This window comes from Bison bison, unplaced genomic scaffold (genome assembly GCF_000754665.1).
Source record: "Bison bison bison isolate TAMUID 2011002044 unplaced genomic scaffold, Bison_UMD1.0 scf7180017864530, whole genome shotgun sequence".
Lineage (NCBI taxonomy): Eukaryota > Metazoa > Chordata > Mammalia > Artiodactyla > Bovidae > Bison > Bison bison.
The window spans coordinates 8,412,296-8,429,059 of NW_011495080.1; the positions used below are offsets into that span (position 1 = coordinate 8,412,296).

General features: G+C 55.3%; 1 protein-coding gene and 1 pseudogene across 1 annotated transcript in view; one reads left to right on the forward strand and one right to left on the reverse strand.

Moving 5' to 3' along the window:
• The window catches only part of KCP (kielin/chordin-like protein), a 29,936-nt gene extending 21,648 nt beyond the window's left edge, over positions 1-8,288 (forward strand). The window contains 11 exon segments of the mRNA XM_010831700.1: positions 41-123; positions 722-842; positions 3,161-3,240; positions 3,437-3,536; positions 4,656-4,798; positions 5,054-5,226; positions 5,310-5,421; positions 5,513-5,614; positions 6,824-6,988; positions 7,416-7,722; positions 7,867-8,288. Of these exon segments, the coding sequence (XP_010830002.1) occupies positions 41-123; positions 722-842; positions 3,161-3,240; positions 3,437-3,536; positions 4,656-4,798; positions 5,054-5,226; positions 5,310-5,421; positions 5,513-5,614; positions 6,824-6,988; positions 7,416-7,722; positions 7,867-8,135 (1,655 nt within the window). The 3' untranslated portion in view covers positions 8,136-8,288.
• A 2,120-nt stretch (positions 8,289-10,408) lies between these two features.
• On the reverse strand, positions 10,409-10,808 carry LOC104982397 (annotated as a pseudogene).
• Between the last annotated feature and the right edge of the window lie 5,956 nt (positions 10,809-16,764).

Below are 16,764 nucleotides of genomic sequence, written 5' to 3' on the forward strand. Positions count from 1 at the left end.
CCGTACCCCCCCAACCCCCCAACCTTCACCCTCCAACAAGACTGTGAGCATGAAGGTCGGAAGTATGAGCCAGGAGAGAGCTTCCAGCCCGGTGCAGACCCATGCGAAGTCTGCGTCTGTGAGGTAGGGGAGGGCACCGTGGAGGGGCAGCCTGGACACTGTGGGGAGCAGGCACTGTGGGCTCAGGGACAGGCGTGTGTCCCTGAGGCCAGGGAGTGAGGCAGGGGCTTCGGGTGAAGGGCCAACAGGGCCAGGAAGTCTGGGGTTGTGGGGCAGGCTGTGTGTAGGCCCGCCCGGCTGGAGTGGAGGGTGGTGTGAGTAGAAATCTGGGGGGAGGCACCTGGGAAGTGGTCGGGGACCCTATCGAGAGAAGTCTGTTTGAAAGCACGGTGAGCCAATGGAAGGGTTTTGAGCAGGCAAATGACGTCATGGATCAGGAGATTAGGCAGTGGGACTGAGGAGGGAAGATGCCCTGAGCTTGCAGAAGGCTCAAAGGTCACAGAAAGGCTCACGCCCAAGTGACTACAGGAGCAGGCACCCCATAGGTCACCTCTGAGGATTGGGGCGGGGGGTGAGGGGCAAGTCTGGGGAGAGGTTGAATCTCTCTGCAGACGGGAGTCTGACCTGCACAAGGCAGACAAGAGGTGCCTGGAGTCCAGGGGAAAGGGGGCGGCTCTTGGCTTCCGTGGCCCAGACCCCAACCCTCTGCTCTCTCGTTCAGCTGCAGCCCGAGGGGACACCCAGCCTGCGCTGTCACCGGCGGCAGTGCCCCCACCTAGCGGGCTGCCCCACCAGCCAGCTCCTGACCCCAGGGCCCCAGCAGTGCTGCCCCACCTGTGCCGGTGAGTCCCCAGACTGGGGGGAGGCCAAGAGGGCAGGGCTGCCATCCCCCAGAGTGACACCAGAAGGGCCAGCCAGCTCTCCTCCACAGTCCCAGCCCCTTCCTCAGTCCAGTGGGTTGTTCTAGAAGCCCACACCCTAGCCAGTGCGACCTGTACGGCCCTAAGGGGAAACCAGGGAAACTAACTGTTGCTGGGAGAAATATCAATAACCTCAGATACACAGGTGACACCACCCTTATGGCAGAAAGTGAAGAGGAACTAAAGAGCCTCTTGATGAAAGTGAAAGAGGAGAGTGAAAAAGGTGGCTTAAAGCTCAACATTCAGAAAACTAAGATCATGGCATCTGGTCCCATCACTTCATGGGAAATAGATGGGAAAACAATGGAAACAGTGACAGACTTTATTTTCTTGGGTTCCAAAATCACTGCAGTTACCATCTGCAGTGATTTTGGAACCCAAGAAAATGAAATTAAAAGACGCTTGCTCCTTGGAAGAAAAGCTATGACAAACCTAGATAACATATTAAAAAGCAGAGACATTATTTTGCCAACAAAGGTCTGTCTAGTCAAAGTTATGGTTTTTCCAGTAGTCATGTATGGATGTAAGAGTTAGACTATAAAGAAAGGCTGAGTGTCGAAAAATTGATGCTTTTGAACTGTGGTGTTGGAGAAGACTGTTGAGAGTCCCTTGGGCTGCAAGGAGATCCAACCAGTCAATCCTAAAGGAAATCAATCCTGAATATTCATTGGAAGGACTGAATGAAGGAAGAAGCTGAAGCTGAAGCTCCAATACTTTGGCCACCTGATTCAAAGAACTGACTCATTGGAAAAGATGCTAATGCTGGGAAAGATTGAAGGCAGGAGGAGAAGGGGACGACAGAGGATGAGATGGTTGGATGGCATCACAGACTCGATGGACATGAGTTTGAGCAAGATCTGGGGGTCGGTAAAGGACAGGGAGGCCTGGCGTGCTGCAGTCCATGGGGTCACAAAGAGTCAGACACAACTGAGTGACTGAACTGAACTGAGCTGAAGCCTGCCGCCTCTTGTCCAGCAGGTGGTGCTACAGGTTTGCAGTTGTGCAGGCTGCTGGCTTGTTGAGGGCAGGGATCTTAGGACCAGAGGGGCACTGGGTGGTCCAGCTACAGAGGTGGGGAGAGCTATCCTTACCAACACCTGCTAGAATGTGCTGTAGGGGGAGAGAAAAATAATAATACTTATTAAGCACCTACTGTATGCCACGTACTGCTGCTGTTGTTCAGTCGCTCAGTCACGTCTGACTATCTGGACTGCAGCACGCCAGGCTTCCCCGTCCTTCACCATTTCCCAGAGCTTGCTCAAACTCATGCCAAGTCAGTGATGCCAATCAACCATCTCATTCTCTGTCATCCCCTTCTCCTTCTGCCATCAATCTTTCCCAGCATCAGGGTCTTTATTAATGAGTCCTTCCAGTGAACACCCAGGGCTGATCTCCTTTAGGATGGACTGGTTGGATCTCCTTGCAGCCCAAGGGACTCTCAACAGTCTTCTCCAACACCACAGTTCAAAAGCATCAGCCTTTAAGGTGCTCGGCCTTCTTTATAGTCCAACTCTTGCATCCACACATGACTACTGGAAAAAACCTAGCTTTGACTAGATAGACCTTTGTTGGCAAAGTAATATCTCTGCTTTTGAATATGCTGTCTAGGTTTGTCATAGCTTTTCTTCCAAGGAGCAAGCATCTTTTAATTTCATGGCTGCAGTCACCACCCACAGTGATTTTGGAACCTAAGAAAATTTAAAGTCCGTCACTAATTCCATTCTTATTAAGCACCTACTGTATGCCACGCACTGTACTTGGTGCTTTTAATAAACAGTTTCACATTTAATTCTCACAGTTACCCAGTGACAAGGAATTTTACAGATGAAGAAATTGAAGTTCAGAGAAATTGATTAATTTGCCAAAAATGGCACAGGCTCTGAGTGCTGGAGCCAGGATTGGACCTGGGGTACCTGGCTCATTGCGCTTCCTTCCAGACAAAATGATCAGAAGTGGGAGGGGCAGGCCAGGCAGCCCCATGGTCCTTAGCAACCTCAGGCTGAGGAAGCCACACTTTTTTCCAGGCCCCCCATCCTAGCAGAGTTCCTTGTCAAAAGTCCAAACTTTTCTTGGCTGAAACAAAAGGAAAAAGGATTTATCTTCCCTGGAGTGATGGTGTCAGGGCTATAAGTATATCCTGGGCTCAAGAAATCCTGGGGCACAGTAAGGGGGCAGGCGGTCAATGGGGCTTTCGTCCCTGCTCCCCCAGCATCTCCCATACTGCATTCTTGTCTTCACAGAGGCGCTGAGCCACTGCACAGAGCACCTGCTGGGGTCTGAGTTGACCCCACCAGACCCCTGCTACAGCTGCCAGTGCCAGGTGAGCCCTCTTTCCTTGGGGACTCCTCCAGCCCCCTCTTTTTCCTCCTCTGTTGCTGTGACTCCTCTCTTTAGCACCTCCAGGCTTCCCAATCACCCCAGCAACATTCACCCACTTATCCTGAATGTCACATTCCACCTAGCCCCTGCGCCTTCCCTGCGGTTTCTTCCTGTGCTGTTCCTATGCCCTTCCATAGGACCTGACTTGGCTCTGCATTCACCGGGCCTGTCCTGAGCTCAGCTGTCCCCTGCCTGAACGCTACATACCCCCTGGGAGCTGCTGCCCCATGTGCCAGGGTTCGTGCCCAGTTTTGCTCTGCATCCTCAGGACATGAGCCGGGAGGGAGACAGGAGGCGTGGTATATGGGCCAAGTGGGCAACCTGGGGTGTGCACTCCGAATGCAGGCTTTGTTCTTTTATAGAAACGGAGGGCTGTTCGTTAGAGGAGGGACCCGTGATGTGGAGGGAGGCAGGGAATGGAGCCTGGATTCTCTAGGGCCGGCCAGAGGCTTGTCAGGGGGCTCAGGGACCCCAGGCCCACTTAGCAGGGCATCGCACTGCTGAGCTGGCAGTCAGACCAGAGAAAGTCCCAGCCTCTGGCTCTTTCAGTATCCTGGACGCTCTGGATATCCTGGGCGCTGGCGTAAGGTCTGCCATTTAGTTGGCCATGGTGCTGCTGGTTGAAGAAATTAACACCCTGAGGGTACTAATTGGATGGGGTGGGCACTGTCCTGCCCTGGGCCTTCAGGGTGAGCTGAAGAAATGGTGAGCTCATGCAGCCAGAATGACAGTGCTTCCCCGTCCCCATTTCTTTGTCCTCAGACTGTGTGGTGGAGGCTGCGGGCCGGACAGCGGCGGATGGAGAGAGCTGGAGGGACCCTAGCAACGCGTGTGTTACGTGCACCTGCCGTGTGAGCTGGGGGAAGGGGGTGGGGGGTGGAGAACCTTACAGGCAAAAGTGAAGGGCCTCAGGACTCAGGACACTGGACCAGAGAACATGGGGTCTTCAAGGTAATTCGAAAAAGGCGCCCCCTCTGGGTGAGAGGGCAGAGGTACCCCTGTGTGAGGGCAAGCAGCTGAAGGTGATTTCACCCCCTACCTGAAGTGGGTGCCCTTATAGGAAAAGGGTTGCTTGCCCAGTCCCTGATGCAGAAGTGTGAGGTCAGGGACTCCAAACCCTACCGGAAGTCCCTAGAGCAATGACGTTTGTCCTCAGCGGGGCCATGTGGAGTGCCGCCTGGAGGAGTGCCAGGCGCTCACCTGCCCTCGCGGCTGGGCGAAGGTGCGGGAGGCTGGCAGGTGCTGTGAGAGGTGCCAAGGTGCGGGCCAGGGCCATGGGGCTGGGGGTCGGGGGCGCGGAGCGAGACCCAACGTGAGGGACGGGCATCTGACTCTCGCCACTTCCCGTCCCCTCAGCCCCCGCCCCGTCGTGCGCGCACCAGGGCCGGCAGGTGGCCTCCGGGGAGCGCTGGGACGTGGACGCCTGCACCAACTGCTCCTGCATGGCAGGCACCGTGCGCTGCCAGAGCCAGCGCTGCCCGCCGCTCTCCTGTGGGCCCGTGAGTGCCAGGGTCTGGGGCGGTGGGATGGGTGAGCACGTGGCGCGGCCCACCTGGAGCACCGGGGAAGTAGGAGACCGGGCTCGCCCGGGTCGTGCAGTGTCTGACATGGCCACGAGGTGGCGTCCTGACCTCCGCCAGCAGGAGCTCGGGAGCCAGGGAGCCTCCCCGGAGATGCTCGGTCCTCCGGGGAGGCTCAGCGCGGGGCCCGGCCGGGAGCGCGGCGTGTCTGACCGTGTACGGGGCGGAGGCCAGGACGAGGCCCCCGCCCTGAGTCCCGGCAGCTGCTGTCCTCGCTGCCTGCCCCGGCCCGCTTCCTGCATGGCCTTCGGAGACCCTCATTACCGCACCTTCGACGGCCGCCTGCTGCACTTCCAGGGCAGCTGTAGCTACGTGCTGGCCAAGGACTGCCGTGGCGGGGACTTCAGGTGCGCCGCTCCCTCTGCCTTTCTCCCTGCCCGCCTCCCACACCCGGCCCTGCTGACCCCTGCACCCTGCCTGCCACCTGCAGCGTGCACGTGACCAACGATGACCGGGGCCGGAGCGGCGTGTCCTGGACCCAGGAAGTGGCTGTGCTGCTGGGAGACGTGGCCGTGCGGCTGCTGCAGGACAGGGCGGTCACGGTCAGTAGAGCCAAGGATCCGGGGGCCGGTCGGTCAGCGCTGTCCCCTTCTCTGTCCCGACCTCGGTCCTCCTCCCACGTCCCTTCTCCAGGTGGACGGGCGCCCTGTGGCCTTGCCCTTCCTGCAGGAACCGCTGTTCTATGTAGAGCTTCGGGGACGCACGGTGCTGCTGCACTCCCAGCCAGGGCTCCAGGTGCGGCCGGGGCCAGTGCGGGGCAGGGGGCGCCTGTTCTGTAGGAGGGGTAATACCAACTACCTGCCAGGCCATGGGGCCAAGGAGCTGAGAGAGTTCTGCGGGATTCTAGGGGGAAGAGGAATCAGGGCTAGAGAACTCCAGGTGTGATGAAAAGAGTTCTGAGCCTGGTTTCCAGCCACCGATGTGCTGGGGCTCTTAGGCCATTACCTTAAGCCAGTCCTCTGAGTGAGTGAGTGAAGTTGCTCAGTCGTGTCGGACTCTTTGTGATCCCATGGACTGTAGCCTACCAGGCTCCTCCATCCGTGGAATTTTCCAGGCAAGAATACTGGAATGGGTTGCCATTTCCTTCTCTAGGGGATCTTCCCTACCCAGGGATCGAACCCAGGTCTCCCACATTGCAGACAGACACTTTACCAACTGAGCCACCAGGGAAGCCAGTCCTCTGGGCTTCAGCTTTCCCATCCCTCAAGTGGGGGAAGCGGGGGGCAATGTCAACTACCCTCTCCTAGATGGTTTCAGAGATTCCAATTCCCATGTCAAAAAGTAATTCACTCCCTTGCCTCCAGCCACAAGCACATTTGTAAGTATACAAAATATGGCTTATCTACACTTAGGATGGGGCTTCCCAGTTGACACTAGTGGTAAAGAACGTGCCCGCCAATGCAGGAAACATAAAAGGCGCAGGTTTGATCCCTGAGTTGGGAAGATCTCCTGGAGGAGGGTATAGCAACCCACTCCAGTATTCTTGCCTAGAAAATCCCATGGACAGAGGAGCCTGGTGGGCTATAGTCCATGGGGGTCACACAAAGTCAGACATGACTGAAGCAACTTAGCACACACGAAAACTTAGGATACAGACTCTATTTGTGCTTTGTCCTCTGTAAGGCCTGAATGCCCGTGAGGGAGTGAATCTCTGGAAGTGGGTTGCATTTCACGGGGAAGCCTAGCTCAGGGATGATGACGGGAGAAGGTGCCCTCCTGAGGGAGCTGTGTTCACCTCTTCACGTCTTCTGTGTTTGCCCAGGGCTGACACCGCAGGTGTCTTCCTGGCCTTGGCCAGAGCAAGCCTCCCTTTCCTGAGGCACTCCACCTGTCCTTTCTCCTCCCCTCCTGCAGGGGGCATGCTGACACACCACAGAGACAGGCCCTGGGCTTCCTGGGGCCCCTGGCTTTCTCCTGCTCTCCAGTCCCCACCTCTCTGCACAGGTGCTGTGGGATGGGCGGTCCCAGGTGGAGGTGAGAGTGCCTGGCTCCTACCGGGGCCACATGTGTGGGCTCTGCGGCAACTTCAATGGCTTTGCCCAGGATGACCTGCGGGACCCTGAGGAACTGCTCCGGTCCACTGAGGCTGCATTTGGGAATAGCTGGCAGGTGAGTTGCACAGAAGTGAGAGGTTGGGGGAGGCACAGTTGAGCCTGAGTCTCAGAGCAGCCCTCTGGTAAGGAAAGGAGGGGTTGGGCTTTGGGGCTTTCAGGAAGGTTTGGGGTCTTCTTGCCTGTTACAGTGCTGGGGTGGGGGGGGCGCCTGTTGGAAGGGATCTCATCAACTGAATCCCCAAGGCCTGCTTCATCACTCACTGACTCTAAGTCTCGGACAAGACACTTAACTGCTCTGGGCCTTGATTTGACAATCTGTAAAATGGGGGAAAGGAAAAGTAGCTGATGCTTTCTTTGCTGTTCTTGTAAGGAAGTTTTTGAGACTACAACAAAACATTTGGTGCAAAGCTCTTGGAAGAACATAGCACACAAAGGTCAGCTGCCAGGCCGCTGACCTGATCAAGGCCGCCTTCCCCTTCTAGGTCCCAGAGGGCCCAGGACCTGGTCGGCCCTGTTCTAAGGGCCGTGAGGTGGATCCATGCCGGGCAGCAGGGTACCGTGCCAGGCGTGAGGCCAACGCCCGGTGTGCGGTGCTGAAGTCCGCCCCATTCAGCCGCTGCCATGCTGTGGTGCCACCAGACCCCTTCTTTGCCGCCTGCGTGTATGACCTCTGTGCTTGCGGGCCCGGTTCCTCCTCTGACGCCTGCCTCTGTGACGCCCTGGAAGCCTATGCTAGCCACTGTCGCCAGGCAGGGGTGACACCAGCCTGGCGGGGCCCCACACTCTGCGGTGAGGGGGTAGCGCCCAGTGCAAGCTGGGGAGAGGGTGACACGGAGGGCTCAAGTCTGGACAGGAAAGGTTCAGGGAGGGTTACGGGGTTGGGTGGGGAGCCTGGGGACTGGATGGTGATTCCTCCTTCCACTCTGCCCGCAGTGGTGGGCTGTCCCCTGGACCGCGGCTTCGTGTTTGATGAGTGTGGCCCACCCTGTCCCCGCACCTGCTTCAACAAGCACGTCCCCCTGGGGGAGCTGGCAGCCCACTGCGTGCGGCCCTGCATCCCCGGCTGCCAGTGCCCAGCGGGCCTGGTGGAGCACGAGGCCCACTGTATCTCACCCGAGGCCTGCCCCTCTGTCCTGCTCACTGGGGACCAGCTGCCCAGCACTCCGCGCAACCCCAGCCAGGAGCTTCAGGGGCCAACCTGAGCCCGGACGACACTGACCAGGACTCATCCGGACATGAAGTCTCCTTTTGGCGAGCACCTCCAGCCCGACCTGGGTGCTGGGAGGCTGGGCGTGGCTCCCACAAAGACCCCAGCTGTGTTGCATCGGAAACAGTAAACTCAGGGTCCACCCTAAGGTTTCCTTGTGTGTATGTGTGCTTCCTCCTGGTGCTGGGGTGGTGGGGGCGCTGTTTGCAATGTGGGGTCCAGAGGTCAGTGTCCAAGAATTGGGGTGGTGGCAGCTGTGGGGACTCAGACCCAGACCGTACACACTCCCTGAGCCTGCATCCCTGGGCTGCCCTGCCTGCCACACCCTGGGCTGCCTGGGAAACCCTGCCGTGGGCAGGAGGAGGACCCAGGAGTCCCATCCCAGCCCTGTGCTTACATGTCGTAGGCACAGCCTGTGGCCCCTCTGCGGGGGCTTCTGTGGATCCTTGTGCAATCGTGCAGGGGCTGAGGAGCCCGGAGAAGGGACTCAGTCCCCACATCGCATCCCCTTTCCTCGTGGTTTTGGGGATATTGAGAGCTCAGGCACCCTGTGGGCCACTCTAAGATCTGGTGACACAGGGACCCCACGCCTGGGGTGAGGAACGGGAAAACAGTATGTATGTGATGACATGCAGACCCATGAGGGACTACACACACAGACCCTCAGAAGCCCAGATAAATCCACGCACGCACCCCGTGTGTGTTCGCAGCTACACCCACCCCTGATGGACATGCGGGAAGGGGACACGCGTGCAACTTTCAAAGACATCCTTATAGGGAAAAGAACTTGGGAGTCTGAAATTGAAAAAAAAAAAAAGTCTTTTTTGACAAGAAAAGTCTCTTTTCGAAGAGAACTCTTAATTCTCTCTGCCACCTATCAGCTGTGTGATCTTGGTGTTTTAGGGATCTTAGCTAAACAATTGGGGTTGGGGGACTCAGTTCTCTTGGTGGGGCCCCCAGTATTCCAACAGGGTTGAAGGGAGAGCCAGCTGAACTGAGACCCCGTGCCTGCTTGTTCAGCCTGCTTCTGCTGGGGCCCCTTTCAGGGAGCTGTTCCAAGACTCAGGCAGGCCAGGATACTCCTGACAGCAGGGGAAGATGACAGACCGTCTCATATGCCCTTTCTCCCCCCTTGTCGTAACTTACGCAGTGTCCTCACCCATTTATCCCCTGTGTTGTGGGGAATAAACAGAATGACCACGGATGGTTTGGAGCAAGCACTAGGGAAGTGCGTTACAGTTCACACTTGGGACCACATTTTCCTGGAGCCTGTTTCTTGGGCTGTGTCTCCAGATGAGGGAGACAGTGCCCTGTGTTAGTTAGGGCAGCTTACTCTCTGGGGCCTGATCTTCTCATCTGTGGAATGGGGATGAAGATGATTCCAGTTGCTTCATAGAGTTGCTTCAAGAAAGGATCACACGTCCACAGCAGCATCTTGTGTCCTGGCATGCAGTAAGCTGTTGGGAGCTGCTGCCTGTCTGGGCATGTTGTTGTTCAGTCGCTAAGTCGTGTCTGACTCTTTGCGACCCCATGGACCGCAGTACACAAGGCTTCCCTATCCTTCCCCATCTCCCAGAGTTTGCTCAAACTTATGTCCATTGAGTTGGTGATGCCATCCAACCGTCTCATCTTCTGTTGTCTCCTTCTCCTCCTGCCTTCAATCTTTCCCAACATCAGGGTCTTTACCAATGAGTTGGCTCTCCGCATCAGGTGGCCAAAGTATTGGGTATATATCACATCTATAATGCAGTTGCAAGCTTCATATATACAATTTTTATTTTTTTAAATCTACAAGCTACTTTATTTCCATTAGAAAAATATTATCTCTATAAAATTTGGTCCAGTTTCTTCTCCTTTACCTCTACCATTCAAACTTTAATTTTACTCAAGTAAAAGCAGAATCACATATTTGACATAACAAAATACTTCACATCATTAAATTAAGAGTTTAATTGAATTAGGTGTGCTGATTCTTGTTCCGCGGGAATAGTAACTCATCTTTCCTGCATGTTATTTCCTTCTACTTTTATTTTTCTGAGTTAAGTAAGGTATGTCTGTTTTCCCACACCCAGCAATACAAGTGTTATAGAAGTGTAATTTATAATATTGGTAACTAGACTCATCATTAATCTTCAATTCATGTTCAGTTCCCCTTATTATATGGTATTTTCATAGTATTTCAACCTTACACTTTCCAACAAACATTAAGCTATTAGTTAAAAAATATTATTAAAATTCCAGACTAAAGAACACTGGGCCCATTTAGAGTCATGCTATTGTGAGAGGTCCTTGCACAGCTATTGCTTTAATCTCAACACAGTCTCCTTTGGGCAAAGCAGCAACCTGGTAAGCAGCTCAAGCAGGAAAGCTACTCTGGAAATATTGTTTGTAGATGTCATTGACAGTATTGAAGTCATTTATGTCAGCCAGAAAAACAGTTGTTTTTACCACATTTGTGAAGTTGCAGCTTGCTGCTTTCAGAATTTCACCCATGTTTGTAAGAGCCTGTTTAGTCTCTTCTGCCACCCCTCCTGGCACAAGTTGTCCACTTGCAGCATGCCTAGGTGTCCTGAAATGTAAATGGTCCTGTCGACTAACACAGCCTGTGGGGACCAATGGCCACTGGGGCTTTCGCTGTGCTGATCACCCTTCTGATCAAAGATGACATGGCTAACCTTTTCCCTTGCTGCCCCTCGGAGACAACTATCCAGTATATGACTTACTCATGCCTCTCGGGACTCCATATATATAGTTGACATTTGAACAACATGAGTTTGAACTACACAGATGCACTTATACTCACAGTTTTTTTCAGTGGTAAATACTACAGTACTCCACCATCCCCGATAGGTTGAATCCTCAGATATAGAGGGCGGATTGTAAGTTATATATGGATTTTTGACTGCAGTAAGGGTCGGGGCCGCTAACCCCTGTGTTGTTTAAGCATCAACTGTATACACAAAGCAGATGTTCACGCGGGGCTGCAAACGAGCACCCACACACACCTCTCTCTGTCAGAGTCACAGTCCTCACCCCACACTGCCACCCACGTGGCCAAGAAACCTGGATCCAAGTCAGGCCAGCGTCTCTATGAGACTTGGCTGAGGCCCAGGCCTGGCTCAGATGTCAGGTCCCTGCATTACTGAGCTCAGGAGCCTTTGTCTCCTTCTTCCCCCTGTCCCCAGCTCCTGGTCCTTCTCTTCTCCAGGAGCAGCAGGGAGTAGGGTGGGGGACACCCTCCTAGGCCCCCAATTCCATGGAGCAGGCAGCCACCCTGGGGGACCTAGGGCTCCCTTGTAGCCCCAGGCAGGCCTTGGCCCTGTACCAGCACCTCTTCCGGTGCCCTGCAGGCCTAGACCAGCTCCAGGCTGCCCTGCGGCAGGTGAGGGCCACAGGGCACCATCTCTGAGAGGGCAGGTCTCCATGGGGTCTGATTCCACCTTGCCTTCCCAGGTGCAAGAGGGCCGAGCCTGCCCCTTGGTCCTGGAACTGCCCACCGTGCTGCTGCAGATGGAGCGGAGCCGGCGGGCCCAGGAGCAGGTAGGGGCTGACCAGCCAGGGGGTGAGGCAGAGGGCGGGGCGAGTGCCCCCTCACGTCCCGGCATCCCGCCTTCCTGCAGCTCCTGTGGGATTTGGAGTTGCTGACTGGGGCAGGGCTGGGCCTCTTCTGGCCACCCTGGGCCCAGTTCTGTGGTCTGAGGGCCCAGGTCCAGCATGCACAGAACCAGCACAGCAAGCCCCACAGCAAGACCAATGACAACTCTGAGCGGCTGTCAAGTGGGGTGAGCTGGGGCTCAGCTGAGAGCTGGGGGGGGTCAGTGAGACACTGGGGCACTTGTAGTGGTAGAGAAGTGGGAGGAACATAGGCTTTGGGTTCAAATCTCTGCTCTGATGCTTCCTGTGGACCGGAAGCCTGTTTCCTTCCTCAGCTACAGGATGGGGAAGGTAAGAGCTCTTTTCAGAGGGCTGCTGGGAGGCCCATGAACTCATCTGTGTAGAGGTTTAGCACCCTGCTGGACATACAGGACCATTCCAGCCTGTTACTGTTCCGTAATGAACTGTCCTAGCCCAATCAACTGCATGGTGACTCCATGCCTTTAGCCATGGCTGCAGTGAGAGATGGAGAAGGCAATGGCACCCCACTCCAGTACTCTTGCCTGGAAAATCCCATGGATGGAGAAGTCTAGTGGGCTGCAGTCCATGGGGTCGCTAAGAGTCGGACATGACTGAGCGACTTCCCTTTTACTTTTCACTTTTATGCATTAGAGAAGGAAATGGCAACCCACTCCAGTGTTCTTGCCTGGAGAATCCCAGGGACAGCGGAGCCTGGTGGGCTGCCGTCTCTGGGGTCGCACAGAGTCGGACACGACTGAGCAACTTAGCAGCAGCAGCAGCAACAGCAATGAGAGAGGAAAGCAGGGCTGATGGGGCCCAGAGACAGAGGTGCTGCTGCCCAGGTGCCCCTGAGATGGGACTCTGAGTAGCCCCAGCCCCGGGTCCCTCCCTCCAGGGCTGGTGGCCCTCCCCCTGGCCCGCCACCCCGGGAAGGATGGTGCTGTGGTGACTGGAACCAGGATGTGCCTCCCAGTCCTGGCTCGGCACCCCGCTGCCTGAGGCCCTTTGGGCAGGTTAGTAGCTGTAGCAGGAGTAGGTGTTAGTCATGACTACTGGGGAAGTGTCCAGCAACCATTTTTGGCCAGGGCTACAGTCTCATCTGAAGGTTGGAGTGGGTAGGAGGGATCCGTCTCCAAGCTCCTTGACTTGGAGGGAAAGGGGACGGGTCACACAAGGGCACAGAAGCCAGGAGATGGATCCCTGGGGGCTGTTTTAGAGGCTCCCTACCACACTGGGGGATGATGCCATGTGGGCTGGGGCACCCCCCAGTCCTTCCAGAATTCCAGGCTGTGCCCACTGCCCCAGACTGAAGACTCCCTGAGCCAGAACCATCAGCTCCTGGAGGGGTAAGTCTCCATGGAATTCCGTCCACTCCATGTTGCCACACAAAGTGACCAAACCCAGGACCCTTTGCCCTGTCGCCCTCCAGAACCCTGCCCCTCCTCATGCCCCTAACTCCTCCTGGGGCTTTTACTCAGTTGAACCCACGTGGTTGCCCCACAGTCCCTGGAAAGGATAACCTCAAGTTCCAGCTCCCGGCATCCAGTGCTGGGTGCAGACGAGGGGGAGGGGAGGCTGCCGTGGACTGAGTTTGGATGATGGGGTGGGAAGACTCCTGCAGCCTGCTGTGGGTGGGGAGTCCTACACCCCCCCCAACCCCCCACGTAGCAGAACCAGAAGCAAGAGGTGCCTGAGGCAGTCCTTGCACTCCTGCAGGGGGCGGGCAGCGGACCCACCATCAGCCGCGGATCTGAGGGAAGCCAGCCTGGATGCAGACCCAAGGCAGGAGAGCCCTGGCTTGCCTGAGGAAGGGCCCACATCTGGTACTTTGACAGGAGGGGTTAGCAGCCAGGAGAACAGAAGCCCCTGGGTTAAATTCAGTGACATGGATGCTGAGCTTAGGTTGGGGCAAGCTGGGAAGCCATCACCCCAAGTCCCAGGATTCTGGTTCATCCTCACCGATTCTTCCTTTCATACCTTTTTGTGGGGCTTCCAGGGCAACCAGGGACAAAAAGTAGGTTTTCTGTTTTAAAAAATAATTTGATTTATGTATGTATGTTTGGCTGTGCTGGGTCTTCATTGCTGCACAGGCTTTTCTCTAGTTGCAGCAAGCAGAGGTTACTCTCAGCTGAGGTTCAGGCTTCTCATTGCGAGGCTTCTCTTGTTTCAGAGCACAGGCTTCAGGGGTTGCGGCACTTGGGCTCCGTACTTGCTGCTCCCAGGCCCTAGAGCACAGGCTCAATAGCGGTGGCTCACAGGCTTGGTTGCTCCACCACCTGTGCAATCTTCCCAGCTCAGGGATTGAACCCGCGTCTCCTGCCTTGGCAAGAGGATTCTTTACCACTGAGCCACCTGGGAAGCCCCAGGTTTTCTTTTCTATGCCAACTCCACCTGATTGGTGCCAGCCATCTCAGGCCCTGTGTCCAGGATGATCCTGAAGCTAAGCTGGGGCTCAGAGGAGAGAGTGCTGGGAATGGCTGTCTGTCCTCCCTGTCCTCCAGCGGGGACAGAACAAAATGGCAGCTCCAAGCTGCCACCCTCATGCCAGGCACTGGGGAGATACAGGACACAAAACAGACTTGGCTAGTCACTTGTCCTCATCTCTGAGGAGATCACAGCCTAGTGAGAGAGTGTGACAATAAGCAGGTGATTAGAATTCATCAGGATGGATGCTGTGAGCCCTGGGTCTGTTCATTTAAATGAAACAGGCTCTCAAATGATTGGTTAAATAATAAGCCTAGCAAAGTCACAAGCTTTTTAATTGTGACATCGTGTATGGGCAAAAGAAGGAAAGTACAAATGATTATTTTCTGATTGACAGAAATTTTACAAGTATATTATCTCTTGGGACTACATCGGCGGAAGATATCTATTACATCATTATAACCAGTGAAATAAATGATCCAGTAAGACAACGGATCAGAATTACAGAGGGACGGGTTATTTTCACAGTTCATGGCAATAATTTCTGAAGGCTTGGGACTCTTACCAGATGTCTTTGTTCAAAACTCTTCCAAAGACAGATTTGTTTTCACAGAGAACATTCCCATTTGGTTACTGTTATGAATATTCACACATTCATGTTGCATAAAGATGGCATTTCTTGTGAGAGTTCTCAATTTAAGACCTTATGAAATCAGGTTCTTTTAAGTGGTTTTATGAATGCAAAACGATGCTGCTTCCTTCACAGCTGCAAAGGAGCAGCAACATTTCATCTCTTTTTTTAGATTCCTTTTGTTAATTATAAAGACTTGCAGTTTTTAGACTAGCCTCTGGCCTAAAATTCCACTTCTTGAAAAAAAAAAAATTCCACTTCTTGAATTTCATTTGATTTTGCCTTCCAGAAACCAAGAAAGAGCTAAAGAGGATTATCCTTAACAATAGAAAAGTCAGGCACCTATTGTGGGGCTGGACAGGACTTTGTGTCTTTGACACAAGAACAAAGTAGGGGTGTCCTTAAGAGGGACTGGTAACCCTGGCAGGCTGTCCCTTCCTGCTCCTGGGCTGCCTCTGGCAGTTTTGAGGAAGACAGTGTGTAGGTTCCTCCAAGGTGGTCTTTGGCTGGGAGGGTGAGGAAGATGGGGTCAGCTGTTGGCAGGCAAACCTGACAAGCAGACACACAGCTGGCTGTGTAAATAAAGGTGGGATGGTGAGCTGCGAAGGCCGTGCAGTTCCAATGCCAGCCCTCAGGGTACCCTACCAACACCACTGGGTTCAGTCCCTTCACCTGCTGGGGACTCCCTGGGCTTCCTGGTTCCAGTTCAGGGGTGTGTGTGTGAGGGGCTGAGACATGAGCAGACATCTGTCTTTCTCCTTCAGGTTGCTTCCAAGAGCTGAACGCTACCACCAGCAGTAGCCCTGGAGAACCAGGAAACTCAGAGTTCAAGGTGAAAGGGTGAAGTTGCCTGGGCAAGACCCCTCTCAGATGGGGGATAGCAGAGGTGGGGTCTGCCTGGGAGGAGACTGCTGGGGTGGGAAGCCCACAGCCAGGTGGAAGAAGGGGCCGTCGTTAAAGCACCTTTTAAACTACATAACATGGGTTTGGGGCTTCCCAGGCTATATAGTCCAGGAGGTTGCAGAGTCAGACATGACTGAGTGACTAAGCACAGCACAGCACAACATGGGCTTTACAAATTCAGGAGTCAGGGCAGGGGCCTAATGGAAGTAAGGCCCACTGGGGCCCTGGGGCCTCCAGGCTCTGCTGGGGGAAGTGGCCCTGGAGGGAGGATTCCCTCACAAATCTGGGACAAAGTGTTCTTCCTTCCTAGGACCTGGCCCAGAAGCCAGAGGGGAGCCAAGCAGAGCCCACGCCTCAGAGGCCCCATCAACTATCATCCGGAAGCCTACAGGAGAAAAAGCTGGCTCAGGGAGCCCCAGGGCCCCCAGGCCTCCCCTCCCCAGGCCTGCCAGAACCCCAAGATCCCCTGGAGGGGCTGGGCTGGAGCTTGGGCCAGGAGAGAGCAGAACAGAAGAAACTGCTAAGGATTGAGATTCCTCACAATCAGAGAGAGGGGGACCCTCAGGGTCAGGGTAAGAGAGAGAAGACAAACCAGAATCCAAGCGGGGAGGCTACTCAGGCTCTGATGGAAGAGGTGTCTCAAGGTCAAAGGTGTGAGGGCCTCCAGGGTGAGCACAGAGGGGCGCCTCAAGGTCAAAGCGAAAGTCGCCTCAAATGCGGGAGAAAGGAGGCCGTCCCAGAGCCGAGGGCAGATTCTCCCCGGGGTTCGGAAGAGAAGATCCTCCAGTCTCCCGAAGGCAGAGACTGTATCTCACCTGCCTGGGAAGTGGCTCGGGGAGAGGGGCCCCGGGAGAAAAGCGGCTCCCCGGGGGACTTCCGCAGGTCCCTGGGGGAACGGATGGGGCAGCCTGGGGGAAGGGCGGGCCCAGGGCCCCGGGGAAGGACCACCCAGCTGATGCAGGTTAAGACCGACGGCCTGAGAGGAAACAGCGCACCGGCCCTGGGAGCGCAGGGGCCCCTCCGGGAAGGGTTGCGGGCTCCGCTTCCGCTC